Here is a 27995-nt window from a genome sequence, read left to right on the forward strand (position 1 = left end):
AACAATTCTTTAGATATTTAATAAATCATTCATTTGCAAATAAATAATGTATGTAGACCACACCTAAATAAACATTTGGAAACTGGTATTCCCCAAGGATGTCATTTCTGTATTACAAATTGATAGAGTGAAGCTTCACTGAGTCACAGGAGCCAAAGCTGAAGCAGTTGCTCCTGCCATTCTCCTACTTATGGGATAGATACTTCATCAAGGAGTGTTTCCCGTTTCTGATGCTTCCGTCAACGAGTTTAGCACAAAACTACCTTTGGTTACTCTAAACTTATAGTCCAGAGGATTTTACTTTCCTATACTTGAGCCCTTTCTATACACAGCCCTTCAAGCAAAGGGAAAGATTCTTATTATGAATCAAGAGGTTAATCTACACAGAGAAATCATTTTAAAATACTACGCATGTTTTAAAATGAGTTCTCTTTACCCATGTTCTGAATTAGTCTTTCTGCTGAATGGTTTCTACACCTAGCCTAAGTACAGCCTGAAACTTAGGCAACATCGGGAACCATGGGGCTAAGTCCAAGGAGGTGCTTCTAAGGGCCTCAGAATTCTCCACCTGAGAGATCAGTGCATCATCTGCTCTACTCCATATGACAACGCACTTGAAAATACGGTGCATGTTTTTTACTTACATACCAACAGATACAACTCGTACCTTTAAAAAAAAATTGTGTGCACATGGGGCATGTGTGGTTATCAGAGGACAACTTTGTGGAACTGGTTCCCTTCTTCCCCTTTTTGGGGGCTCCAGAGATCAAATTTACATCATCAGGCTTACACAAGCAAGTGCCTTACCAAGAGAGTCATCTCTCCAGCCCACAGCCCACAGCCACTAGAGAACTAAAGAGTTTCAGAATTTCAATAACTTAAATATTCGATCCTTCACACAGCTTCTAACTCCTTACGTGAGAGGTACTAAATAAATTAAATGTTCTTTATTAACAGAGGAAAAAAAGGAAATCAAATGCTTCTAATGTAGTCAATTCTCAGAAAGGGCCCATCATCATTTTAGCTGGAGAGGACACATTTCACTTCCAAGTGGAAATTACTTTAAACATAAGGAAAATGAAAAAGGAGCCACACAGCCAATGCAGAGTACATTAAAACCCAAATGTAAAATATAATCAAGTGAAGTTTTCCTAAAAGAAGGAAACAGTCACTATTCATACCCTCAAGGAGATCAATTATACAACAAAGTTTAAGTGGACTGAGACACTTTTCTCGCTTTAGTGTAGATAAAAATAAATGCAAATAAAAATAAAACGCATGTTGTCTGTTTTGGGGGGTTATATAGTTAGAAATATATATTTCTATTGTTATGGGCAGGGTTAGTTGAAATAAGTTAGCACAATCATTTGAATTGGTTGTCTGCACACGGGGCAGGGCTTATTTCTCTTTTTTAGCTTCTTTGCACATGTGAAACACGACATGAGATGTCCGGTTTTGCCATGAACGATGCAGCCGTTTTTAGGCCGCCCTTGGCAAATCACACATGGTTCAATGGCATTGAGAGAGAAGCCGGATTCCATGCTTTCTCCTCTGTTCTGTGTCTCCTCCTTCTCCAACTCTTTGACATCTTCTTGGCTGCTGTACACGATGCTACTGGAAGTGGATGGCTGGGAACAGTCCTCACTGTCCTGTGACTGGAAGGCTTGTCCTTCTTTATCATCACTTTCCTCAAGGCACGGCTCCTTAGGGTCACTCACTGTAGTTTTTTTCCCATCAGGCACATCTAAGCCTTCTTTTTCGGCCATCTCTCTGTTATCTTTCCCTTTCCCTTCAGGAAGCCAATTCTCACGAAGGGTCCAACATCTGTTGCAGTGGGGTGGAAGCGGGGGATTCATTTCACCACAGGAGGTGCATTTCCAATAGTCCTTCAATAAAAGAAGACATGAACCCTTTCATTACTAGTCATAACGAAGCTAGTCGCTTCAATATGCCTGAGGAAAAGTCTATCACATAGTTCAATTTTCAGCATTTCATGTTTTACATAAGACAGGAAAAAAGAACATGAGGAATATAGTTAATGCTGTATACCAGAAATTAGCTAAGAGAGTAGGTACTTTCCCCACATGTACACACACAAAAAAGGAGAACTATGTAAAATAACAGATGCTAGTTTCTTTGACTATAGGCCTGGGGATCAATCCCTAGCACTGATTTAAAAAAAAAAAAAAAAAAGAAAGAAAGAAAAGAAAAAAAAAAAGAAAGAAAGAAAAGAAAAAAACGCCAGGCGGTGGTGGCGCACGCCTTTAATCCCAGCACTCGGGAGGCAGAGCCAGGCGGATCTCTGTGAGTTCGAGGCCAGCCTGGACTACCAAGTGAGTTCCAGGAAAGGCGCAAAGCTACACAGAGAAACCCTGTCTCGAAAAACCAAAAAAAAAAAAAAAAAGAAAAGAAAAGAAAAAAACTAAAAAAAGTTATATCTCCCCGCCACTCGCCCCAAATCGGTTACTTTTTGAAAGGTTTTAGAAACAGAACCAGCTGGGCTGGGAACCAGTCCACAGGCAGACTACTTGCTGATTATGCACAAGGGCCTGGCTCCATGCTCAGCACTGAGGAAAGTCTCTTCAATGCATGACTGATTTCCATACTGGAAATCCCAAAGTTACAAACCCTCAGTGTGGTACGTGTGCCTATCAAGTCTTATCTGGCTGGGAAAACATAGCTTATCCACTTAGTTGAAGCAACCGGCACAGCATTTTCCCTATGTTTTTAAGTCTGTTCCCACTTCCTTCAAAGCTCAATCTGGAACACTGCCTAGACATTACATGATAAATCCAGATGAAATCTGCTTTTCCTAGAGAAACACTTCCAACCCACCAGTCACTAGGATTCCTTAAGACATGCTCTAAAGGCCAGTTCAGCTGAACACCCCGTTTTTATCCCTAAGAGAAGTTCTTGTCAACTACTGGAGCTACAATCTGCCGTTCTCACCATAATCCAAACTACATGCCCATCCTCGTCAGTCCTCCTGTATTCTAACTGCTCAGTGTGTCCTCCATGTGGCAACTTCTCTCTACACAACTGGCAGGGCGAACTCTCCACATCCCTGAGTCATCACTGAACATATCCTATATCCTTGCATAAACTGAAGGATGAATTTTCCCTGAGGACACTTCCCAGTGTACCCTGAATAAATAGATCCAGTTTATGTTGCCCGACAAGCAGCCTAATACAGAAGCAATGGGGGTAAAGTTTACATACCCTCCCATAGTGATTCTTTGATTCCTAAGTGTGGCTTCCACTCATCCCCAAAACCAAACATAAAGGCCTTACAAGGCAGGGATGGATGTTTCAAGGGGTCCAATATGTTCAAGTTTAAATTCCACCCCATAAAACCAAACAAATATAGCAACAGACCCCATTACAAAGAAGAAAAATGCTCTAAGTCCTAAGAGTTTAAATGTTAACTATACAAATCACCTCACTTTAAGAAGTAAATTAAGCAGTTTCCCAATTCTGACCTCAGCGCTGTGTTTTTATTTCTGTGACGTATCTGGATACTTACAGCTAAAGAAATTTCAGGATCTCCCTCAAAGGAGTCTGCATCACTTTCTCCTGTCTGATACACCGTGACTCGATAGACCTAGTAAGACAAATTCATTAGTATCAATTTACCACATTTCAACCAAAAAGGCTGAATTCTTAGTAAGTCCTAAACAAAGAACTTGAGCCACTAACTGTCCATGAGGAGTTCCGAAGGCAAAGTCAAACACAGTTCCAGTCAAGTAGGAGAGAAAACTCTTCACCCACATGGCAAGAGTTGTTAAATAACTAAGTTTATAGTAATATGAGTAATATAATAAATCATGCAATAAGAAACTATAAACTTTCGCCTTAAATCCACAAATCAAAAAGCAAGAATTTCAAGTGAATCTGAACGTATCACATCTTCAATCTTATTAAAAAGCTAATGAGCACAGAAACCCACCTCATCATCCTCATCTGAGAGCTCATGCCCTTCTTCACTCAGGCTGTAATCTTCTGAGTCAAGAGACTCAACTTCAAATTCTACACTAAATTGATCGGAAACCGAATCCTGATCCAACCAATCGCCCGAATGTTCACTTACACCATCATCAAGGTCCTATGGAGAAAGAATAAAGTGAACTTAAACACACTGCCTCTGGGCCTCAGTAAGAGCTCCCTAAACTCACCCTGTGTCACTACTTCCTCCCCCTATTCATGCGGAACAGACTGGCTCAAGGTTAAGGTTCAAGGTTATTACATGAACAGTGAATCTTCCCTGCTCAAAATTCTACTACATGAAGAAAAAAGGTCAAAGGCCCTGAGCACTGAAGTTAGCATTTTGAAATGCCCCCAGCTAAACACGCCTTCTATTCTACTCAACACCACACTCCAGCCAGATCTAGTTTCCTAATAATCCTACACTAACTTTCCCTCCCTAAGATAATTTGAGTTGCTAATTCTCTGGCTAATTCTCTGACAATACCACATTTAATGACCTTTCATAATTATACGATTATTGATTATATACACACCTACTAATTATATGAAGCATAACTGCAAGCTTCTCCTATTATATACAAGAAGGCTAAGATCGACCTTAATCACACTATTAGCATGCCAGAATGCTAGTTACGACACTAATACAAATCTGGTATTTGGGTTTTTTGAGACATGATCTTCCTATGTAGCCCTGGATGGCCTAGAACATGTTGTGTAGACCATACTTGGATGTTAACTCGGAGAGCTCTGCCTCTTTCTGCTCCTGAATGCTGGGATTAAAAGCCTGTGCTATCAGCCCAGCAATGGCATATTTGTTTTGAAATAAACTTTGAGAATAACTTGATTTGAAAAGCTTCAAGATACATTTTTAAATTAAAAAAAAAATTCTACGTATTTTCAACTAGCCTCTCATTTTAGGATTGAGTAACTCACAGCTTCAGAACCTAATGTCTGTCTATGCTAAGGGTAGGGAGCATACACCTACCAAGGCTACAATGTTCTGAATCAAGAGATTCAACTTCAAGGCTGGGAATGGTGACACACGCCTTTATTCCCAGCACTTGGGAAGCAGATGAAGAGGCAAGAGGATCTCTGTGAGTTCAAGACTAGCCTGGTCTACAGAGGACAGCCAAGAGCCAGGACTAAATAGAGAGACCCAATCTCAAAACAACATAAAAAAGAGATTCAACTTCAAATTCTACACTAAATTGATCAGAAATTGGATCCTAATCTATAACTGAGAAAAATGCATGACTCTGAGTTAGAATACAGGCATTCTCAATGTGATGCCAAAAGCTGTTGAACTTCAGACACATCATTTAACGTCTAGAGAATACAGTCCCTTGAAATACGAAAGGAGTCTGAATTAATATAATCCACAAAAATGAAGTATATTACTTTATAAATTTCTAAGTGAAGACTTAAAGTGATGTTGATAAAACAGTAGAAAAACAACTCATTAAGAACTAGCTCTAATTCCTAGGGAAATCCCACTGACACAGGTTAGGACAGTCAGTCACATCTCTAGTGACCCAACAGTGTTCCTTCACCCCACTCGACTCTCTGGTATCAGACCTACTTCCTGCAGCAGTGCTCTGCATGCTGTATCATAACACCAGTGGATCTTTATAAATGACTCTCTCCTGAACAAAGCCATGCCTGTGTGTGCTACACAGCTACGGTTGCTTTTCCACATTAAGAAGACCTAACAGGCCGGGCGGTGGTGGCGCACGCCTTTAATCCCAGCACTCAGGAGGCAGAGCCAGGTGGGATCTCTGAGTTTGAGGCCAGCCTGGTCTACAGAGTGAGATCCAGGACAGGCTCCAAAACTACAGAGAAACCCTGTCTCGAAAAACAAAACAAAACAAAAAAAAGAAGACCTAACAGGGGGCTGGAGAGATGGCTCAGAGGTTAAGAACGCTGGCTGCTCTTCCAGAGATACTAAGTTAAATTCCCAGCATCACACGGTGGCTCACAACCATCTGTAATGCAATCTGGTGCCCTCTCCTGGCCTGCAGGCATAGATGCAGACCGAACACATACATAATAAATAAATCTTTAAAAAAAAAGACAACGACCTAACAGGGACCAAAGCAGACCAGAACTAAAAGGTTACCTCTATGGTATTTGACAACCCTTTGGGTCTACAGTATCATGAAAACTGCAACACTGTTGGGAGCCAGAGACGGCCCATGGGTAACGATGCCAAGACTGAGGTGCTGAGTTCTCTATCCCTGGACCCACATGGTGAAAGAAGAAATCACTTTCCTCAAGCTGTCCTCTGTCCTCCTTACACTCTCACAAATGCACTGTGGCAGACATAAACACCCACACACATACGCAAATGTGTTTTTTTCAAATGCAATGTCGAAAGCCGTTTTGAAGCCAGGTGGTGGTGGTAGTGGTGGTGGTGGTGGTGGTGGTGGTGGTGGTGGTGGTGGTGGTGGTGGTGGTGGTGGTGGTATACACTTTTAATCTCAGTACTTGGGAGACAGAAGCAGGTGGATTTCTCTGAGTTTGAGGCCAGCCTGGTCTACAAAGAGAGTTCTAGGACAGTCAGGGCTACACAGAGAAACCCTGTCTCAAATCCACTCCCTGCCCCCACCCAAAAAAACTCAAAAACCAAAAAACAAGTTGTTTTGTAAAGTGTGAGCTAAGGGGCAACACAGAAATAAAAAGGCATCACAGAAATATGTTTTGTCAGAGCTGGAGAGATGGCTCAGCTGTGAAGAGCACGGCTGCTCTTCCATAGGACCCAGGTTCAATGCCCAGCACCCACATGGCAGCTCACAACTGTCTGTTAACTCTTAAGATTTGACACCCTCACACAGACATACATTCAAGTAAAACACCAATGCACATAAAATAAAAAAATTTTAAAAATGTTTTATTTGTCTTATTTCAAATGTGTTCAGTTGTAGGAACCTTTAACAAATTATTTAACTATAGTTTTTCCTGTAAATGGACGGTGAGACTGCTGAGATTAACATTCAAATATAAGGGAAGTTAAAACAAAGCAAAAAAATAGTCCTATTAAAAGCATTCTCATTTAAGAAATTTAAGCTTAATTAAATTTTTAACTTGATTTTTATAATACACACACACACACACACACACACACACACACACACACACACACACACAGACACACACACCCCTACAGAAAAAAAACTTCTATTTTGAGAATGGGCCATGTTGTAAGCACATAGACTCTATTAAATTAGCTAGAACACACACACACACACACAGAGAGACACTCTGAGATTGAACAACATATAGGAAGGAGGGTAGAAAGATTTTGAGAGTCAAAGGTTGGGGGGAAGAGCTCGGAACAGTGTCTCTGGACTTGACAGTCTATGCACCACGTATTGAAGACTGTGGCTGCCTGTCGAAAGTGAAGCTGGTCAACAATCCAGCATGCATGGGGTGGGAGCTTACAGGGCCTAACACCTCACTGAGGAACTACTAGCAGTCAATGGCTTCTGGGGAAAGGGCAAGAGGGTAATTGTCTTCAGGAGTGTGCTCCAATGAAAGACCCACTACCTATGTGCATATGGCTAAATAAGTTGTATCCAAAGCATGTGGGAAGAGATACGGGGACGGGTGGAGGTAAATACAGTTAAAAACACTGTATACACATATGAAAACTCTCAAAGAATTAAAAATATTAAATAAAAAAATTTTTTAAAAAAAAAGGAGCTGGAGAATAGCTCAGCTGTTAAAAGAACACAGAACACACACCAGTCTTGCAGTTCAGTTCCCATCACCCACTTTGGCATCCTCTTCTGGACTTGAGGGCACCTGCACTCACTTGTGCCTACACTCACACACAGAATTAAAAAGAGTGACCAAGAGACACTGCCATATTAACTAGTGTGGTGGTTTAGATGAGACATCTCCAACAGTCCTGGGCATTTGATTACTTGGTACCCAGTGGGTGGCACTGTTTGGGAAGGCTGAGGAGGTGCAGCCTTACTGCAAGTACGTCCTGAGGGAGAGCTTTGAGATTTAAAAAGCCTTGCCAATTTCCAGTTTAGTCTTTCTGCTTCATGCTTGTTGTTAAGGATGCAAATTCTCAACTTCCTGCTCCAAAAACCATGCCTACCTCCTGCCACACCTCCCCACCACGATGGATCCTTACCCCTCTGGAATGGTAAGCCAAAATAAGCTCCTTCTTGGGTAAGTTGCCTTAGTCATGATATTTTATCACAGCAACAAAAAAGAAACTAAAACACCAACGATGCACTTTTTTTAAAAAAAAATATTTTAAGCCGGGCGGTGGTGGCGCACGCCTTTAGTCCCAGCACTCGGGAGGCAGAGCCAGGCGGATCTCTGTGAGTTCGAGGCCAGCCTGGACTACCAAGTGAGTTCCAGGAAAGGCGCAAAGCTACACAGAGAAAGCCTGTCTCGAAAAACCGAAAAAAAAAAAAAATATATTTTAAAGGGTTAAGCATCCTTACAGCTAAATAGAGGTTTGCCCAGCATGTGGAAGGCCCTGGGTTGGGGGTATAGTTCAATGTCCAAGACTACATTTAAAAACAAAAACAAAAACAAACAAATCACTCTTTTAAAAAGTTGTCTTTGTTGTTATTTTTTGTGTATGGGTGTTTTGCCTGCACGTATGGACATGCGCCATGTGTATGCTCGGTGCCTACAGAAGTCAGACAAGGTCATCTGATCCTCTGGAACTATGGTTACAGATGATTGTTAGCCACAACATGGATGCTGGAAATTGAACTTAGGTCCTCTGGAAGAACAGCAAGTGCTCTTCACTACTGACTACCTCTCCAGTCTCCACCTCTCCCCACCCCTTGGGGGGGGCCTTTTATTGCAGCTCAACTTTGAACAAATAAATCAGCATGGTCTGAGTTTAAGGGACTTTTATTGCAGCTCAACTTTGAACAAATAAATCAGCATGGTCTGAGTTTAATATCTGTCATACACAGATCTAGAAATCAGAGGCCTATTTATTAATCAGCTCTGTGAAACATAGGCTTACACATGGACAGTGAGTACCGGAATTGTCTTTACTGGTACAGAGCTCCAACTAAGCCAAACTTCCCAACTTTGAAAGCCGTCTTTAGTGGGGCACATGAAGTTTCCACAGCAATTTCCAGGCCAGCCAGGGTTACAGTGAATCCCTGTCTTTAAATATTCAAGTAGGGTCAGGGGTATACAATGGTACAGTGCTTGCCTAGCAAGTGCTGTGTTTGATCCTTGGCAAGGAAAGCAAACTTGCCTTAGATGTCTACAGTACATGACTGAGCTGAATTTCCAGGCTCCTTCTTGTATTTAAAAAGTCACTTCTAAATGTTCAGATGACTGTATACTCCAGCACACTTAAGCTGACTACTAGACTAGTACAGGGGTCCACAAAGGTTCTCTCACATAGAGATGACATTAGTAATGATGGAACCTGTATTCATTTTTCCAGGAGCAGGGCTCCTCTAATCTCCCACCTTTATCTCCAAACCTAGAGGTACAAGCAGGGAGCTCTACGTAGCTCTAAAATTACAATTTACCACTGTGTTCAGCAACAATCTCATATCAAACATGGGCATTTGTTATTGATATATGTTTCTTTATTATAAAACTAAAGAACAACTATAAGATAAAAACCTGAAGTAGGTGGCAAGCTATTGCTGAAAAAGCCCATCACCACCGCTTCCTGGCTCAACAAGGATGAGCATCCCTCTGCTCTGCCTCCTCTCTCGGTCACATCCATCCCCAATGAATAACCCGCTGCTTGGATCAAAAGGCTCTTCTCAATTGGCTAGTGGACCAGTGACAGAATTCCTATAACAGGCATTCTATTTATAAGCTTATTAGGACTTTAAGGACTACATTTTTTAAAAACCTTTTTTTTTTCTAATTTAAAACCAAAACACAGGACTGGAGAGATGACTCAGGGTTTAGAGCATTTGTTGCTCTTGCAGATGACCCAGGTTCCATTCCCTGCACCCAGACAGGCTCACAACCATCCATACTACAGTCCAGGGGATTCAACGCCCTCTTCTGGCCTCCAGGGCACTGCATGCACGTGAAACATTCTGGCTGACAAAACCCTTACATAAAAAAATAAGCCTGGTGGTGGTGGTGGTGGTGGTGCACGCCTTAACCCCAGCACTTGGGAGGCAGAGACAGGCAGATCTCTCTAAGTTCAAGGCCAGCCTGGTCTACAAACCAAGTTCCAGGACAGCCAGAGCTGTTGCAGAGAAACTCTGTCTCCCAAAAACATACATACATAAGTAAATAAATAAAAAATAAAACAAATAAGATAACTTCTAAATCATCAACACCAGAGGCCTACCTGGTTTGAGGGGGTCTCTGTGGATTCACTGCTGCTGCTTCTTTCACAGCATATCTCCCTCAGCACACACAGAGCCAGGCTTTCATCAAAAGAGAGGGACCTGTGGCGCTTCCTCTGTCGCTCACCAGGTAGTTCATCTGCGTTTTCTTCTATATTAAGGGAAAACGGTAGTTAAATCCTTGTACCATGGCTGATTTAGAAACTGAAATGTCTTCAGTACCTATTTACCTATTTGTAACATTTGTTTGTTTGTTTTTTCAGACAGGGTTTCTCTGTGTAGTTTTGGTGCCTTTCCTGGATCTCACTCTGTAGACTAGGCTGGCCTCAAACTCACAAAGATCCACCTGGCTCTGCCTCCCAAGTGCTGCGATTAAAGGCGTGTGCCACTGCCGCCTGGCCACAAAATTTAATTTCAATTAATTTAAACAGAAAGTCAACCATTTATATTCCAAAAGTCAAATGTTCCACTGGATCTGTCCAACTAAGTACACTTCAAAGCTTCAAATCTTTGGGGCCAGAGAGATGGCTCAGTGGTTGAGAGCACTGACAGCTCTTCCAGAGGACCTGGGTTCAGTTCCCCAACACCCACATGGCAGCTCACAACTGTCTGTAACTGCAAGATCCAACACCCTCACACAGTCAAACATACAGGCAAAACACCAATAAAGTTTAAAAAAAAAAAAAAGGCGGGCTGGAGAGATGGCTCAGAGGTTAAGAGCACTGGCTGTTCTTTCTGAGGTCCTAAGTTCAATTCCCAGCAACCACATGGTGGTTCACAACCATCTGTAATGAGATCTGGTGCCCTCTTCTGGCCTGCAGGGATATGTGCAGACAGAACACTGTATACATAATAAATAAATCAATCTTAAAAAAAAAAAGAGCTTCCAATCTTTTTTCTGAACTTTACCTCCACAAGTTACAATAAATTTAATCCATCTAGAGCTTTTTCTGTCAACACTAAGCTTTAAAAATGGAACTATGCTAGGTATGGTGGCGCATACCTAATGCCTTTAATTCTTAACACCTGGGAGGCAGAGGCAGGTGAATCTGAGTTTGAGGCCAGCCTGGTCTATACAGAGATGCTGTCCAAAAAAATAATTAAAGTAAAATAGAAAATAAGAGTTCATCTCCTTTTTTATTAAAAGAACCAAAATTAGGGGTCTAGAGAAGCGGTTCTCAACCTTCCTGATGCTGCGACCCTTTAACAGCTGGTTTCCTCATGGTGTGGTGACCCCCAACCATAAAATTATTTTTGTAGCTACTTCATAACTGTAACTTTACTACTGTTAGGAATCATAACGTACACATCTGTGTTTTCCGATGGTCTTAGGTGACTGTGAAAAGGTCTGACACCCCCCCCAAGGGGTCTCGACCCATAGGTTGAGAAGCACTGCATTGGAGGAAGACACACAAACACACACACACACACCCGAACAACTGTTAAATATGTCTATACCTGTCTCACTAATTGCTCTCCTTCTGGATGAGGTAGACGGTCTGGAAACTGGATCTGAAGAGGAAGGCTTCTCTTCCGGTGGCTCCTGCACAGGGTCCTAAGCACACATGAAAACATGAAACATGAAAGCAAACACACAGCCCAGGCTTCTCCACATCCTGTTTTATACAACCCTCCAGCTCTCAAGAACTGCTTGTCATGAAGAGGGGAGATGGCTCAGAGATTAAGACCTGTGCTGCTCTTGCCTGGCTGACTTTCGGTTCCCACCACTCATGTCTGGGGCAGCTCCAGGTGACCTGACATCCTCCTCTGGCCCGAGGATGCACACGCACACACGCTCACACACTCACAGACAATACACAAATAGAAATTTTAAAAAGGAAACTTATTTAACCATTACCTTCCGATCACTGCCACCTTCAGGTTGACACCTGCTCTCACTCATGGATGTGCCGGAGTCTGCAGGCTCTAAGACAAAGTAAAAACCGACTCAACTCAAGAACAAGAACTCAACATCACCAGTCTAACACAGCCTGTACAAAATTTAACCTTTCAACAAACATTAACCATGGATGTCCCGAGTGTCATCTGCATGCTAAAACCTGGAGATGAAACTTTAAAACAAGAATTATAAAGTAAAATGAGCACCTTTTTATAATATACTAGCAGATGCTGGGCATGGTAGCGCACACCTTTAATCCCAGCACTCGGGAGGCAGAGGTAAGCAGAGTTGGCAGATCTGAGTTGGAGGCCAGCCTGATCTACAGAGTGAGTTCCAGGACAGCCAGGGCTGTACATTGAAACCCTGTCTTGGGGAGGGGCGAGGAGAGGCTGTACTAGCAGAGGAAACAAAGTATTGTTTGATAGATGTGGGGGAAAGAGACTAAAGAACTATCAGGACAGATTTTGTAATAGCCTGTGCTGAAGCTAGTGTATAAAAGACATTCCAGACAGAAAAAATACTATCTAAGAAGGAATCCAGACACACAAACAGTTCTGTGGCACAGTATTAAAAACTAATTCGTTTTTACTGGAACGGAAGCAGGGTCACTGTGCAAGGAGCCATGTGTGCTCAGTCAAACAGCACAAGATGTCCTCCTTCTGAGCAGTTATTTAAACTTGCCTAAGGCCATCTTGTAACCTCTCAACACTAAAAGGGTTTTAGTTCAAGAAATATGGCTGATTTCCTAGCTCATAGAACTATTCTCCCCAGGGAGCAATCAGAAAACTCCCAAATAAGGAGTAACAAATCACTGATAAAGTAGAATTTACAAAGAAAAAAACATAGAAACAAACAACAACAAACCATTGGGCATGACATACACCAATCATCCTCAGCTACTGGGCAGACTCAGATAGGATTACAAATTTGAGGCCAGCCCGGGCAATTCAGTGAGACTGTCAAAATAAAATGACAAGAGCTGTAGGTAATCCAGTGGAAGAGGCCTCAACTAGCATGAGTGAGGCCCTGGGCTCAATGTCCAGAAGGGGAAAACAACCGATAGAACATAGAGGCAAGCAAACAACTTGAGAAACAGTAAGGCTATAAGAACTGGTTAAGACCAGGTGTTAGAAGCTGGGCGGTGATGGCATGAACCAGGACTCCTAGGAAGCAGCCTGGTCTCCAGGACAGCCAGGGTTACACACAGAGAAACCCTGTCTTGAAAAGAAAAACAAAGACCAGGAGTTTGCTATGTAGTGTGGAAGGAGCTGATAAAGTGAATCCCAAGAGACTAACTAGATGAAAACATGTGTGGTACCACTCACCAAGAGATGATTTTAGGAAGGTGGAAGATTTAGATTGGAAAATAATGAATTTTAATGAGCCACAGGTAGACAGGTATAGTTTGCATTTAGTTTTACAGACCAATCTCTCAAAACATCAAAATTCCAGAACTGGGAAGGACAAAATTACCCCAAATCATAATCAAATACCCTTCACTGGCAGCCTGAAGCACTTCCATCACCAACAGTCATGCCTGAGCACTGACTAGGCACTCTGAAATGATGGGTTACCACAATTTAACTCTCTCACATTTTGTGGCAATAGACAGACTGTAAACTGAATACGTGCACAGACAGGCTGTGTTACCTGGGTATTTGCCTTAGTACATTTATAGATATAGGACAAATTAGTAAAGTACCAAGTGTGACAAGGTTGACAATTCTGATCTAGGATTTTCAAAATGACTCTAACTGAAACACAAAACTGAAAATGAAAATAACGTAAGTAGTTTACAGCTGACCCTTTAGTTCTTCTAGTCATCTGTCAGTTATTTAAATGAATGACGACTATAAGAAACTTGAGAAAGTTCAAAGTGCTGCCACAGATTCCATAACAATGTATTGTGCCACCATTTGACTTCATAAAGAGCCTTAGAGGTCACCAGTAATCCCAGCACATTCATGAGGCAGAAGCCAAAAGATCCCAAGTTCAAAGCCAGTCTGGCTACTCTTTCACATTTAAAAAAAAAAAAGACTCAGTTACCAAATTAATCATTACTTTGTTCTGGGTTAAGATCCTGGTGCTTTTTATAGGCATTATTTTGGTATTGAATCCCAAATCAACAATTTAATAAAATACTATACTATGCAGTATGCGATCTGAATGGGACACAGGAAGCAGACATATAGTGTAGTATACACAATAACACAACACAATAAACCCTGACTACAGAATGGAATAGTGAATCACAAGAGAGTGGTCAATTCAGTCTAGAAACCAAACAAGCTTCTGAACACAGTAGCTACAGGTTAAGGATAACCTTTATAAGTTTGATAATGTTTTGGAGCCTGTACCTACCAGTATTCAAATATACACTACTAGCCAGATATGGTGGTGCATAAACCTATAATCCTAGGGAGCTTGGGAGGCTGAAGAAGGAAGATCACCAACTCCAAAATAGTAAGAAATACAAAGTAGAATCTTGTCTCAAAACATCTTTAAAGTTGGGGAGATAATGTAAGTCTTCTCAACTCAGTGTTTATATACTGTAGAAATAAAAGTATTTATAGCATGAAAATCAGCAACCACTACAAATCAGGATTTTTTCCTTGGAAAGAAGCTTGTTAAAAATGTATTATGGGACCAGGCATAGTGGCCCACACCTTTAGTCCCAGCACTTAGGAGGCAGAGAGAGGTGGAGCTCTGTGAGTTCAAGGTCTGCCTGGTCTACATAGTGAATTCTAGCTCAGCTAGGGATGTATAGTGAGATCCTGTCTTGAAAAAAAAAGGGGGGGGGAGAAAGGGGAAGAGGGAAGAGGGGAAAGGAGGGAGGAAGAAAAGAGGAGGAGGAGGAAAAGGGGGAGGAGGAAGGAGAAGGAAGAGGGGGAGAAGGGAGGAAGGAGGGGGAGAGAGGGTGGAGGAGAAAGAAGGAGGAAGGGGGAGAGGAGAGAGGAAGGACGGGGAAGAGGGGGGAAGAAGAAGGAGGAAGACTGACCCTTCTTTTAAAAAAGTATCTATGAAAATACTTATTCCATGTATTCTGCCTTTACAGAATGAAAACCAAATGCCTTTACTAGAGTCTCAAAAAGGCTGCATCCCAAAATAATGAGTTAAGTCAGTCTGGGAATGTAGCTCAGTGTCAAGAGTGCTGGTGAACCACACATGTGGACCTATGTTCAATTCCCAGCACTACAAAAAAAGAACTGCAAGTAGAGAGCTAAACTGTTGCTTACCTAAAAAATGGAAAAGGTCTGTCTACTCAAAAACAAGAGAAAGACCAAGAATAGAAAAGATATGAGATCTCACTCTTCAAGGGCCTACGTAGGTCCCGAACACCTCAGTTCCTCAAGGTCCGACCACACTTCTACCAGGCAGCCTTTAACACCGTCTATTTTTCAAAAGACATCCTAACTGATAACTCAAGGTTTCAACAGACATAAACAGGCATTCAACTTTGTATCACACATTGTCGATTACACTTTTCATACTACAGTTTCAGTTGACATGCATTTCCTACTCAAGTTTATACACCTACTGTAATTTACATAGAGTAACTCTGGAAAAGAATCACTGAGCCTGGCAAGATGGCTCAGAAAGTAAGAATGCGGGCTGGAGAGATGGCTCAGAGGTTAAGAGCACTGGCTGCTCTTCCAGAGGTCCTGAGTTCAATTCCCAGCAACCACATGGTGGCTCACAACCACCTGTAATGAGATCTGGTGCCCTCTTCTGGCCTGCAGTCACATATGCTGTACACATAATAAATAGATAAATAAATCTTTAAAAAAAAAAAAAGAAAGTAAGAATGCTTGTCACCAAAGCCTGATGACCTGAGTTCAATATCAATACAGAGTTTGATCTCCAGGACCCACATGATGGAAAGAGAACCGACTCCTTCACGTCGTCATTTGACAATGCACATTGTAGCACATAGAAGTGCTCATACACACACAAACGTGGGTTTGCTTGTTTGTTTTGTTTTAAAGGAGTATCATGGGACTGGAGAGATGACTCGGTGGGTAAAAGCACATTCTGGAGCAGACCTAAGTTCCCTTTCTCAGCACTCACGTCACGTGGAATCCAACACCTCTGGCCTCTGTGGACACCTGCACTTATGTGCACATACAAGGACACACACATAATTTTTCTTTTTTTTTTTTTTTTTTTTTCTTTGAGATAGGCTCTCATTATATAGACTTGGCTGGACAGATCCATCTGCCTCTGCCTCCCAAGTGCTGAGATTGAAGGTATGAGTCACCATACCAGGCTCCATAATTAAATTTTTTTCAAAAGAGGGTTGGAGTGATGGCTCTGGAGGTTAAGAGCACTGGACGCTCTTCCAAGAGGTAGCAGCTCATTCACAATAGTCTAACTCCAGTCCTAGGAGATCAATGCCCTTCTTCTGGCCTCTGTGGGCACTGCACACAAGGGATGCACAGACAAACATACAGGCAAAACACCCCTACACATAACATGAAAAGAGCCGTTTTCAATTTATTTGTTTGGTTTTGGTTTTTTCAAGACAGAGTTTCTCTGTTTGACAACCCTAGCTGTCCTGGAACTTGCTCTGTAGACCAGGCTGGCCATGAACTCACAAGAGATCCACCTGCCTCTGCCTCCCAAGTGCTGGGATTAAAGACAAGTGCCACCACTGCCCAGCGTGTTTTTAATTTTTAAAAAAAGAATGAGAACAAACCACAGGGCTGCTGAGGCAGCTAACTAGTACAACACTTTCCAAGCACAGATGAGTCCCTGCGTTCAATTCCCAGCAGTCCTGAATAAATAAATGAATGCCATAGGGGCTCTAATCCCAGCTACTTGGAGGGGAGCAGGAAGACTGAGTTCCAAACCAGCCTGGATAATTTACAGGGAGATCTAATCTCAAAACAAAAAAGTAAATAGAGGCTGGAAATATGGCTCTGGTTAAGAGCACTGGTTACTATTCCAGAGAATCTGGATCCAATTCCCAGCACCGACACAGCAGCTCACAACCATCTCTAATCCAGTTCCAGGAGATCTGATGGTCCCTTCTGTCCTCAGAGGCACTGCACACAGATGGTACACAGACATACAAAATACTTACACATATGAAAGTAAGCAATAATTTACAAAAAAAAATTAGTGGGCACTGAAAGAGCTGACTAAAAAAATCAGAGAACCAGATATATGAAACACAAAATCCACATCAGTAACAATGTCTCTGATGTTTTGCTTTGCATTTTTACTTTACAGTGCTAAGGATTCGAGCTAGAACTGCACACACGGCAGGAAAGCACTCTATCACTAAGTGTACCTCAAGTCCTCAAACTGTTGTAAGAACTGGCAAGGCGGTTCACAAGGTCGAAGGGTGTGCATGTATGCCTCAAAATCTGAGCTGGATCTCTAGAACCCACATGAAGAGAACTCTGCAAAATTGTTATGTGCATCATGGTACCTGTGTCCCACCCAGACACATAGCACATATACACACATTTAAAAGCTCCAGGGTTCTCAGCTACATAGTGAGTTTGAGGTTAGACTAGGATACACGAGACCCTGAATCAAAAAGAATTGTCTTTAAAATTACAGTATTTTCATATTATTCAAAATTAACTTACCTTGCTGACTTACGACCACCAAGTTTCTGTAGATCATTGTATATATTTTCCTTGTAAGAAAAAGAAAAATTATAACTAGAGAACCTATGACTGGAAGAAGTTAGATCCACTTACACACCCACACAACTTGACTGGACTGCTCTCAAAAAGAAGTCAGGCCTGGAGACCCGAGTTTGACTCCTCAATGCTGTCTCTGGAACCCCCCACTCACAGTGAGTGGCACATGCACAATTAAAAACAAACAAACACAACAGATTTTTAAGATTCCAGAGTTCAGGTTCCCAAACAACATACCTGCTCCCACCAAAAAACAAACAAACGTCAGGGCCAGGAGTGTTACCGGCAGTAGAGCATTTTGTAAACACGGCTACAGTTTGTCTCTGACAGAGGGACAGAGATGGAGAGGAGCTGCAGCTTTACTGATTGATTTACCTGTGCTCTTTCACAGAGAAGCTTGGCACTCCAAACAAATCTCCTAGAAGATCATTTGAACAATACACAATATGTTGCTGCTTCTCATCATATAATCGTTTAGTCATAATATACTGGCCAAGATAAAATATAATCTGAAATAGAAATAACGGTTTCTAAGTATTAAAACTAAGTATCAATTTTACATACATTGAGTAATACCCTACTTATCTAAACAACCACCATATCCACAATCATGTATAAGATCAACATTTTGTATTTAGAACCTCTTTTAAACACTTTTTTTGTTTTGAGACAGGGCTTCTCTGTGTAGTCCTGGCTGTCCTGGATTTCGCTTTGTAGGCCAGGCTGGTCTTGAACTCACAGAGATCCGCCTGCCTCTGCCTCTTAAGAGCTGGGATTAAAAGCATGTGCCACCACCACCCCATTTAAAACACTTTCCTTTTGCCGGGCAGTGGTTGCGCACTCCTATGATACTAGCACTCAGGAGGCAGATCCAGGCTGATCTGTGAGTTCGAGGCCAGCTTGGTCTATAGATCGAGATCTAGGACAGGCACCAAAACTACACAGAGAAACCCTATCTCAAAAAACCAAAACACTTTCCCTTTAAGTTGATGAAAATAGAAGTAACTGTTTCTCCACATTACTTGAATGTGTTTCTTGCTTTTCTTTTCTTTTTTTTTCATAAAAAAACTTTAATAATTCTTCCCAGAAATCTAGATACTAACATACTAGGAAAGGAAAGAGAGGCAAAAAAAAATGCAAAAAATTGAAGGAAAAAAAAATCAACTAAAACACAGTGGTAAATTAGAGCAATGACAAATGTCACAAATATATTCTTCAACAGCTCTAAAGTCATCACAGAGGATCAGGAAAATCCTCAATGACATCTCCCAATGGAGTATCCTCAAAGTTATGAATCTTTCTACACAGTCCATGGTAATATACTGTAAGTAATATTCCATGTGTGCCATTAAGTCAGCTTCAGGCACATACTTTGTTATCCCAAAAGCAGCCCATCACAACATCGGTAAGCATTCTGCAGGGCACAGCGAGTCTGTCAGTAGTCTCGTCATCCTGACAGCCCACAGAACTGAGAGCACTGTACGGAAACCGAGAGGGTGCCCCTTGGTCTGACACCTGAGGAAACCCCCTAGGACGGAGACCTATTCCAGTGCACTTTCTACTATCCCATACAGGTGTCCACTACTTTTTCAAGAGCCCCAGGATAAAGAGCTTGTAACTGAAAACTGGTACAGACAATATAAACAGCCCTAAGTCCCACCTCCATGGTCCATCCAACTCTGGGTCTAAAATACTCCAGGGGTCTGTCCTAAACATGGAAATGCTTTTCCTTGTCAATACTCCTCAAATAATACAGTATTAACAACTTTGTACTGTCATTGTTATAGGTAATCTAGAGCAACTTAAAGTATAAGGGAGGTTGTACATACATTACATAAAAAGTTTCTTTATGTACCCGGTCAGTGGTGCCGCACACCTTTAATCTCAGCACTCAAGAGGCATAGCCAGGCAGGATCTCTGTGAGTTCGAGGCTAGCCTGCTCTACAGAGCAAGATCCACGACAAGCACCAAAACTACACTGAGAAACCCTGTCTCGAAAAACAAAACAACAAAAAAAGTTTAGTTGGTTTTTTTTTTTTTTTTTGGTTTTTCGAGTCAGGGTTTCTCTGTGTAGCTTTGCGCCTTTCCTGGGACTCACTTGGTAGCCCAGGCTGGCCTCGAACTCACAGAGATCCGCCTGGCTCTGCCTCCCGAGTACTGGGATTATAGGTGTGCAACACCATCAGCCAGTAAAAGTTTCATTTTTTAAGTAAGGGACTTGGAAGGCAGGGTCCTAAAGCCAATGCCCTGCAGAGAGCAGAGGAAGACCACTGAGCCATGCATACAGCTCAGTACAAGCACCCTACATCTTTTTGATGGCCTTGATCTATTTTCTATTCTATCTACTACTAAAGCCATACTTTGTTTCCTTAACTAATTTTATAAAGGTCAATCCAAAGTTAATGTCCCTAAAAACCATCACTTAATGCTTAAGAGACTTAGTAGTGCAGCAGGAGTCAATCAATCTTAAAGGAATGTTCCTACATGTCCATGGGTCATGAACACTGCTGACAGGCAGTGGGACAAAAAGAATAGGTTCCTTCTAGAAAGTATCCTCGGACACATTTCTAACAGTATAGCTACAGACAAATTGGGAGTTTCTTCCTGTCCCACTAGCCTGTCACAAGAATAGAACTTCAGTCTTTTAAGTAAACAAGGTAATCTTGTATCTCACTCACACTGAAATTCTGTCTACAAGTGCCCAGCCACTCACTGAAGACCATACTTTTATGAACAAACTTCAAAATAAAGAAGAATACAATGTTGTATCCATGAAACAGAACACAGGTTCATGATTCAGCTCACCGGAGAATTTCAGTACAGTACTCATGTATCTTTAGAGTACAAGTTCCAATCTGGGATCCAGGGATGCCCAAGAGGTCCTTGGATAAAAATTTAGAGAATCCAACAATTTGGATGCAGCAGGTGGGGAGATCTTCATTTTCACTAAATTTGAAGTGCAATTTAGGTTTCACTTCCATTATGAATATAGGCAACAAGTTATGATATTTCTAAGTAATTCTTGTCACCAATAAACACCAAAATGCTTTTGTACTATCCTATACCTGAAGCAAACCCATCAACATATTCTTTTATTCCTCATTACATTAACATCAAATTTATTAAACTTCCTACCAGTGCTTTATTAATCTAGAAGGCGTTACACTGGGCAGGTGCCAAGGCAGATGACCCTTGTTTCATTACACAGGACTGACAGGGCAGGAAAGAAGTGATTCCCTCACAACATCCTTTAATCTCCACCAGGCACAGACACACATATACACAAAATAAATGCAGCTTTAAGAATTCAAAACTGGGCTGGAGAGATGGCTCAGCGGTTAAGAGCACTGACAGCTCTTCCAGAGGTCCTGAGTTCAATTCCCAGCAACCACATGGTGGCTCACAACCATCTGTAATGAGGTCTGGTGCCCTCTTCTGGCCTGCAGGGATACATGCAGGCAGAACACTGTATACATAATAAATAAATCTTTAAAAAAAAAAAAAGAATTCAAAACTAGCCAGGCGGTGGTGGCACACGCCTTTAATCCCAGCACTCGGGAGGCAGAGGCAGGCGGATCTCTGTGAGTTTGAGGCCAGCCTGGTCTACAGAGCGAACTCCAGGAAAGGTGCAAGGCTACACAGAGAAACCCTGTCTCGAAAAACCAAAAAAATTTCAAAACTAAGTAAAAAGTGTATCATCACAAATTTGCTTACTAATATGTATTTAAATAATTCTGAGAAGTTACAGATCTGAGACTTTAACCAGTTTGCCAAATGAGTTCACAGCACAAAAATGCCAAGAATTCTATAGTACCTCTTTCAGTTTGGGTTTCTAGTTAAAAAATGAAACACAATGCTGAGTGTGGTGACACACACCTTTAATCCCAGCACGCAGAGGCAGAGGCAGGCGGATCACTGGGAGTTCGAGGCCAGTCTGGTCTACATAGCAATTTCCAGGACAATCAAGAGCTACATAGAGAGACCTTGTCTCTAAAAAAGAAAGTCCACAAATTAGTATTTTTAGCTTCAAAACAGTTCAAATGGCCACAAAACCATGTCCCTGCTTATTACAAAATCTTTCGATATGACCAATGTCACCCACGAACTTGAAAAGCGCTGAATGTTATTACGACATCAGTTCTCCATCTCTCAGCTCTGCTTACCTCTTTCATAGTATAAGTATCTTTTTGGGCACCGACAGACTGTAACAACTTCAAAAGCAATGGTTTTGGTCTCACCTGTGAAAGAAAAGAGCTGTTGTTAACACCGGAGAAAGCATTCTACAGTAAGCCCTGCAAGTCTGTCCAGAAAGAAGCTCAATAAAGGCAGCAAATACTGTGTTTGACAATTTGTTACAAAGTCAGACCTCAAAAAGTTGGGTTTTACACCAAGTGCAATAGACTTCATAAACAGAATAGCACACATCACCAAAAAGGAGGGAAAATGCTTTGGAAAAAGCTATTATGCAATTATCATGAAATCATTAAATACTATTAGTTGTGATCAAAAAACAGTATCAAGAGGCTCAGAGATTAACAGCACTCGCTGCTTTTGCAGAGGACCCAAGTTCAGTTCCTAGCACCCACCATCAGGCACCTCACAACTGTCTAAACTCCAGTTCGTTCCAGGTGATCACGTCTTCTGCTGGCTTCTGCAGGGCCTGCACATACACGGGAGTGTGATGCTATTTTCTTCTCCAGCTCTATCATCTGTTTACTACCACAAAATCTAGTGGAGATCCAGTATGCCTAGTGTACTGTACGGAAACTTACAGAATGAAGGAAAAGAGACTACATCTCTAAGACTAAAGCCATCACCAACCTATTACACACCAGATTCCTGACTGCTACACAACAAATCCAAGCCAAAGAGGTAGGAGCACTTCAAAGACAATTCATCTCCCTCAACTACAGCTCAGTATTTTCTTCCTATGTGATTTACACCTCAAGCACCCACTTACAATCTTTTACAATGCACTCAAAAAGGCTAGACATTGACACCAAAAAAGACATAGGACCTTTATTTAAAGAGCATGCCAATAAGACCAGAAGAGCCATAAGGAATTTTTTTCCATACCCAGCCAATTTAAAGTAAAGTACTATATGAACTATAGAAGTGAATATATAATAAACTTTATTTACAAAGACAGGTCAAATTTTACCAGAAGCTACAGTTTGTCGGTCTCTAATCTAGCTTTCCCAGTGGTAAGATGATAATTGGTGGGGCTAAAGAGATAGCTTAGAGGTTAAGAGCACTTGCTGCTCTTACAGAGGCCTTGGGTTTGGTTCCCACCACCCACATGGTAGATCAAAACCATCTGTAACTTGAGTTATAAGGAATCTGACACCCTCTTCTGGCTTCTGTGGGCACCAGGCATCCATATGGTACACATACACAAATGCAGGCAAAACATCATACACATAAAATAAAAATCCTTTAAAAAAAAAAAAAAAAAAAAAGACAACTACCACCTAACTAGCAAGCTGTGAACCACAGAGCTGCTCGGGAGCCCAGCCTGGCAGCCAACACCCACCAGTGGAGTACCAGCAAGGAGCACCATGATAAAGTGGCACTGAACTCAAAGTTTCTTACCATCAGTCATGCACTACTCTGAAGATGCTCCTGCTCTTCACAGCTTTAATGGTCATGGTTCCTCTTAGCTTGTGTTCTGGAACTACTGGGTGCCAATAAGGACAGCCTTCTGTTTCATTTGGTTTTATGCATTGGATGTTTTATCTGCATGTACTTCTGTGCACCACTTGTGTCCTTCGTCCCGAGGGAGGCCAGAAAAGAGTGTCCAATTCCCTAGAACTGGAGCTACAGATGGCTGTGAGCCATCACGTGGGTGCTGGGAATAGCGGCCAGGTCCACTGAGGAGTGGCCAGTGCCCCTTGCCACTTAGCTGTCTTTCTCTAACAAGACAGCTATTTTTTTTTCTGGCTCCACTGTTGCAGATCACACTGTGCTAGCAGCCCTCTTGGTCTACATGGCCTAGAATGCAACCTCACGATGAAGCGTGAAGACAAACAGGACTGAAGTGAATACTACCTTTAGACAGCATTTAGTTTCTTTTTAAATATCGTTAAATGCTTCTAGGATAATAAATATACTGCGTCAACTAAAGTTGAAAGAAAGTTTGAAAAACCGGGATGGAGAAGGCATGTTACGTGATTATGCTTTTTATCTGCAAAACTCAACTTTTACATTTGACACTGCCACACAAACCATTATCTTTGCATATTTATTTTTGGTATTTTTTTAAAGACTTTTATTTATTTGTATTTTATATGTACTGATGTTTCGCCTGCATGTATTTCTGTACACCATGTGCATACAGTGCCCCTGGAGGCCAAAAGAGGCCAGTAGATCCTCTGGAACCAGGATTACATTCAAGAGGGTTGGTGCTGGGAATCCAACCTAGGTCCTTTGAAAGAGCAGCAAGTGCACTTAACTGCTGAGCTCTCTCTCCAGCCTCACTTTTTTGTTTTAAAGACTTTTTAGCAAAGTTTTAAATGCCCTTTTAAAAGTGCATGTATTCCTGAAGAGCACACAAATAGGTTATCAAATACCAAATGGTCAGCCCTGAAAACATACATACAAATGGCATTACTCACACAGACGAAGATGTGTGTATACATGTAACAAAAATTAATGAAAAAAAGGTCATGAATCAGAAAAAGTATACTGGAAGCTTTGGAGGATGGAAAAAGTAGGCAGAAATGGTATAATTATAATCTCAAAAACAAAGAAAAAGCTTTAAAAATGAAATGGGAACCAGCTGGGTATAGTGGCGCACGCCTTTAATCCCAGCACTCACTCAGGAGGCAAAGCCTGGCAGATCTCTGTGAGTTCAAGGCCAGTCTGATCTACAGAGCAAGTTCCAGGACAGCCAAGTCTGTTACACAGAGAAACCCTATCTCCAAAACTTGAAAAAAAAAAATTTTTCACTTAGTAAAATTTGAAAATTACTTTTTAATCCTTAATTCTCAGTCACTTATGCAGAACTCATGTTAATCTTCTCTGTAGTGTGTCAGTTTTAGCATATGTACTGCCCAAGCAAACACCTCCTAAGTTTTTTACATATTAAATTAACTCAAATCAAAACTCTACAATGGAAAGCCAGTTTCTTTTTTTTTTTTTTTGGTTTTTCGAGACAGGGTTTCTCTGTGTAGCTAGCTTTGCGCCTTTCCTGGATCTCGCGCTGTAGACCAGGCTGGCCTCGAACTCACAGAGATCCGCCTGGCTCTGCCTCCCGAGTGCTGGGATTAAAGGCGTGCGCCACCACCGCCCGACGGCGGAAAGCCAGTTTCTTATTAAGGCTTACAAGGTAAGAGCTGATTTAAAAACAAACAAAACAAACTACTATAAAAGATAACATTCTTCGTACTCTTATACTTAAGAATAAAAGAAAACTCGCCGGGCGGTGGTGGCGCACGCCTTTAATCCCAGCACTCGGGAGGCAGAGCCAGGCGGATCTCTGTGAGTTCGAGGCCAGCCTGGTCTACAGAGTGAGATCCAGGACAGACACCAAAACTACACAGAGAAACACTATCTCAAAAAACCATGAAGGAAGGAAGGAAGGAAGGAAGGAAGGAAGGAAGGAAGGAAGGAAGGAAGGAAGGAAGGAAGGAAGGAAGGAAGGAAAGAAAACTCAAAAGCCATCCAAACAGACAAATCTGACTTTATAAAAATATTCTCAGTGGGAAAGACAACATCAAGTTGCACACGGTACTATTAAGAAACCACTAAGAAAATGCAAAAGGAACTGAGGGGAAGAGGGAAAAGGGAGAGGCTAAGAAGAGGGGTTAAAGAGAGATGGATACTGGGCAAAGCTCAGGATAAACAAGTTACTTAACACATGAAAAGCTGTGTTGCCTCACCGGAGGAGATCTGGGGCATGTATACTGAAACAACAGTCCAGCAATGGTAAGAACGGGCTCATAGTAACACAACACACTCTATAAAGAACTACAAGGTGAGTTCGGAAATTTCCAACAAAGAAATGATAAATGATGAAGGGAATGGAAAGTTAATTACCTTGATTTACATGCATATAGCAAATCATCACATTATTCTTCACAAATATGTACAAAATTACATCAAAAAGAAAAGGGAAAGAAAGCTGGCAGGAGTGAAGACAATCATCACCTTTTGCTGAACCAGTTACCAGTTAGCAATCAAATGTGTTTATTCAAGTCTCAGGATTTTTATTTCCCCATCTTTCTTACAGAATAATCACATATTTTACTCAAGAACAGGAGGCAACTTTTACATCTACCAGTAGGTCATAGGGTTAAGAATGTAGCTCAACTCAGTGGGAGAGTATTTATGCACCCACACCCCAAAGGCTGGGGTCAATCCCTAACACCAAAGCAAACAAAAAAAGCTATAAAGACTTAAGAAAAATGTTCAAATGGTGTACTCATGTTATCAACTACTATGCAGCCATTAAAAGTACTTCTGTAGTTTACTGCCAAGTTATAGAACACCTTTATACGTTAATATAGAATAGGAAGTTTAAAAGACAGAGCAAAGACTGGAACTTTGAATTTTTATTTTATGCATTTCTGTAATGACTAAAACCTTCACAAAAAGCATGCATTACTTCTGTGACTTTTAGATTATCATTTAAAAAGTTAAACAGTGGTAGAACAAACTAGAAAACGCATGTCATAAGCGTCAGCATCCACCCTTGACGTAATGGAACTCATTTCTAAAACCTGTGTCAGGTGTAAGGCTATGAAAATATGGATTCTTGCTGTTAATTCTCTAATACAACAATTACAACTGAGAAACGATTTTTAGTTAAACGCACAGTTAATTTTAAGGGCTTTGCTATAGTTTGGGTTTACCTGGTAAAATAAGTTATTTCTATACACTCAAGACAAAAATACCAACCAGAGTCTCTTGTTCCGAAGCTGGAATCTGTGAGGTGCTTACAGCACCGTCAGTAGACACAGACATGTTGGTATTGCACATTGGCCTACAAGTAGGGAGAAAAAAAAACACACATACGATAAAAACTTGAAATGGTAAAATATCTGCGAAAATAAAAAGACACTTTTTATTTATTTATTTATTTATTTTTTAAAGAGGAAAGAAAACGTCTTTCACAGCGGCTTTCGAAAATCAAAAAAAAAAACAAAACGACCCGAGGCGAGCTGTTCCTTACCTGGATCGCAGGCCGGAGAGGGGCCGTCGTCGTCGTCGTCGTCGTCGGGGAGGCCACAGGTGTCCCCGTCTCCCGCTCGCCGCCGGCACCCCAGCTGCGGAGAGGAGCGGGTTTAAATAACCCCAGCTGGAGGCAAGTCAGGACTTAGCTCCTCCAACCGGCGCCGCCGAACGTGTCCCAACTTGACCAGCCCAGCAGGAAAAAGCTGAGTCAACTCCCGGGGCAGCCCTGGCTCGCCCGTCCCAGAGGGCCAGGCGACAGGCACCTGCTGGCGACCGGACCCCTGCCGCAGGGTGCCGAGAGCGACCCCGGAGACCCTCCCAACCCCCCGCCGCCGCCGCCGCCATCTGGCCGCGCGCGGGGCCTGCCGGGAGACCCCGGCTCGTCGTCCCCCCCTCTTCCCCGCGCGCCAGTCGAGACCCCGCCCTCCCAACGGGCCCGAGGACACCCGGGGCCACCCGGGGCCACCCGCCAGCCAACGGTGGCCCGGCCTCGGGCCCCGCGGCCCCGCCCGGGCTGAGAGCAGGCCACGGAGGACGCAGGAGCGGTGGACACACGGACACGGACGGACGGACGGACGGACGGACGGACACACACACACACACACACACACACACACACACACACACCGACCGACTCCGCCGCCCAGCCCGGGACGGAGCCTCGCTTCCGGCGCGTACCTGCTTCTTCTTCTCCCCGCGTGGCTCCCGCCCGACCCGATCCGACCCGACCCTTCACGGGACACGCGGAGGCCCCGCGGCCTGGCTCGGGGCCTGGGCCTGGGCGACCATTTCGCTCCGGAGCTCGAGCGACGGCGGCTCCCGACTCAGAGCGCGGCCGTCGCTCGGCTACCCCGGGGCCGCGGAGGGCCAACCCCGCCTCTCCGCCGGAGCAACAAAGCGGAGCTGGAGCTGGAGCAGCTCCGCAGGCGCGCGCGCGCGCGCGCCCCCTACCGTCCGCGGGCAGCGCGCCGGAAG

At 42.6% G+C, this 27995-nt stretch overlaps 1 protein-coding gene and 1 pseudogene across 3 annotated transcripts; both read right to left on the bottom strand.

Annotated features, from left to right (window-relative positions):
• Mdm2 (MDM2 proto-oncogene) lies at nucleotides 1-27995 on the bottom strand. 3 transcript variants are annotated; one of them, XM_052753433.1, is made up of 12 exons: nucleotides 27699-27995; nucleotides 27019-27112; nucleotides 26745-26829; nucleotides 22010-22084; nucleotides 18222-18355; nucleotides 17790-17839; nucleotides 12151-12218; nucleotides 11751-11847; nucleotides 10295-10440; nucleotides 3947-4102; nucleotides 3524-3601; nucleotides 1-1886 (listed from the first exon to the last, which is right to left on the bottom strand). In XM_052753433.1, the coding sequence occupies exons 3-12, from the start codon at nucleotides 26823-26825 to the stop codon at nucleotides 1341-1343; spliced, it is 1431 nt and encodes a 476-aa protein (XP_052609393.1). In that variant the 5' UTR covers nucleotides 26826-26829; nucleotides 27019-27112; nucleotides 27699-27995; the 3' UTR covers nucleotides 1-1340. The 3 variants fall into 3 exon arrangements, with proteins under 3 accessions (XP_052609393.1, XP_052609392.1, XP_052609394.1); XM_052753432.1 differs by having other exon boundaries at nucleotides 10295-10443; nucleotides 27699-27993; XM_052753434.1 differs by lacking the exons at nucleotides 26745-26829; nucleotides 27699-27995 and having other exon boundaries at nucleotides 10295-10443; nucleotides 27019-27329.
• Nucleotides 24808-24908, bottom strand: LOC128120139 (uncharacterized; annotated as a pseudogene).

The sequence above is a fragment of the Peromyscus californicus genome, unplaced genomic scaffold (genome assembly GCF_007827085.1).
Source record: "Peromyscus californicus insignis strain IS unplaced genomic scaffold, ASM782708v3 Scaffold_24__1_contigs__length_46423439, whole genome shotgun sequence".
Classification (NCBI taxonomy): domain Eukaryota; kingdom Metazoa; phylum Chordata; class Mammalia; order Rodentia; family Cricetidae; genus Peromyscus; species Peromyscus californicus.

What these genes read in the sequence shown, in the direction of transcription:
- Mdm2 (XM_052753432.1), bottom strand. Translation starts at nt 26,825, where the DNA reads ATGTGCAATACCAACATGTCTGTGTCTACTGACGGTGCTGTAAGCACC. An exon ending in AAGGTGGCAGTGATCGGAAG is followed by an intron (nt 11,848 to 12,150) that starts GTAATGGTTAAA and finishes ATGTGTGCTTAG; the next exon opens with GACCCTGTGCAGGAGCCACC. An exon ending in TCTCAGATGAGGATGATGAG is followed by an intron (nt 3,602 to 3,946) that starts GTGGGTTTCTGT and finishes TTGTCTTACTAG; the next exon opens with GTCTATCGAGTCACGGTGTA.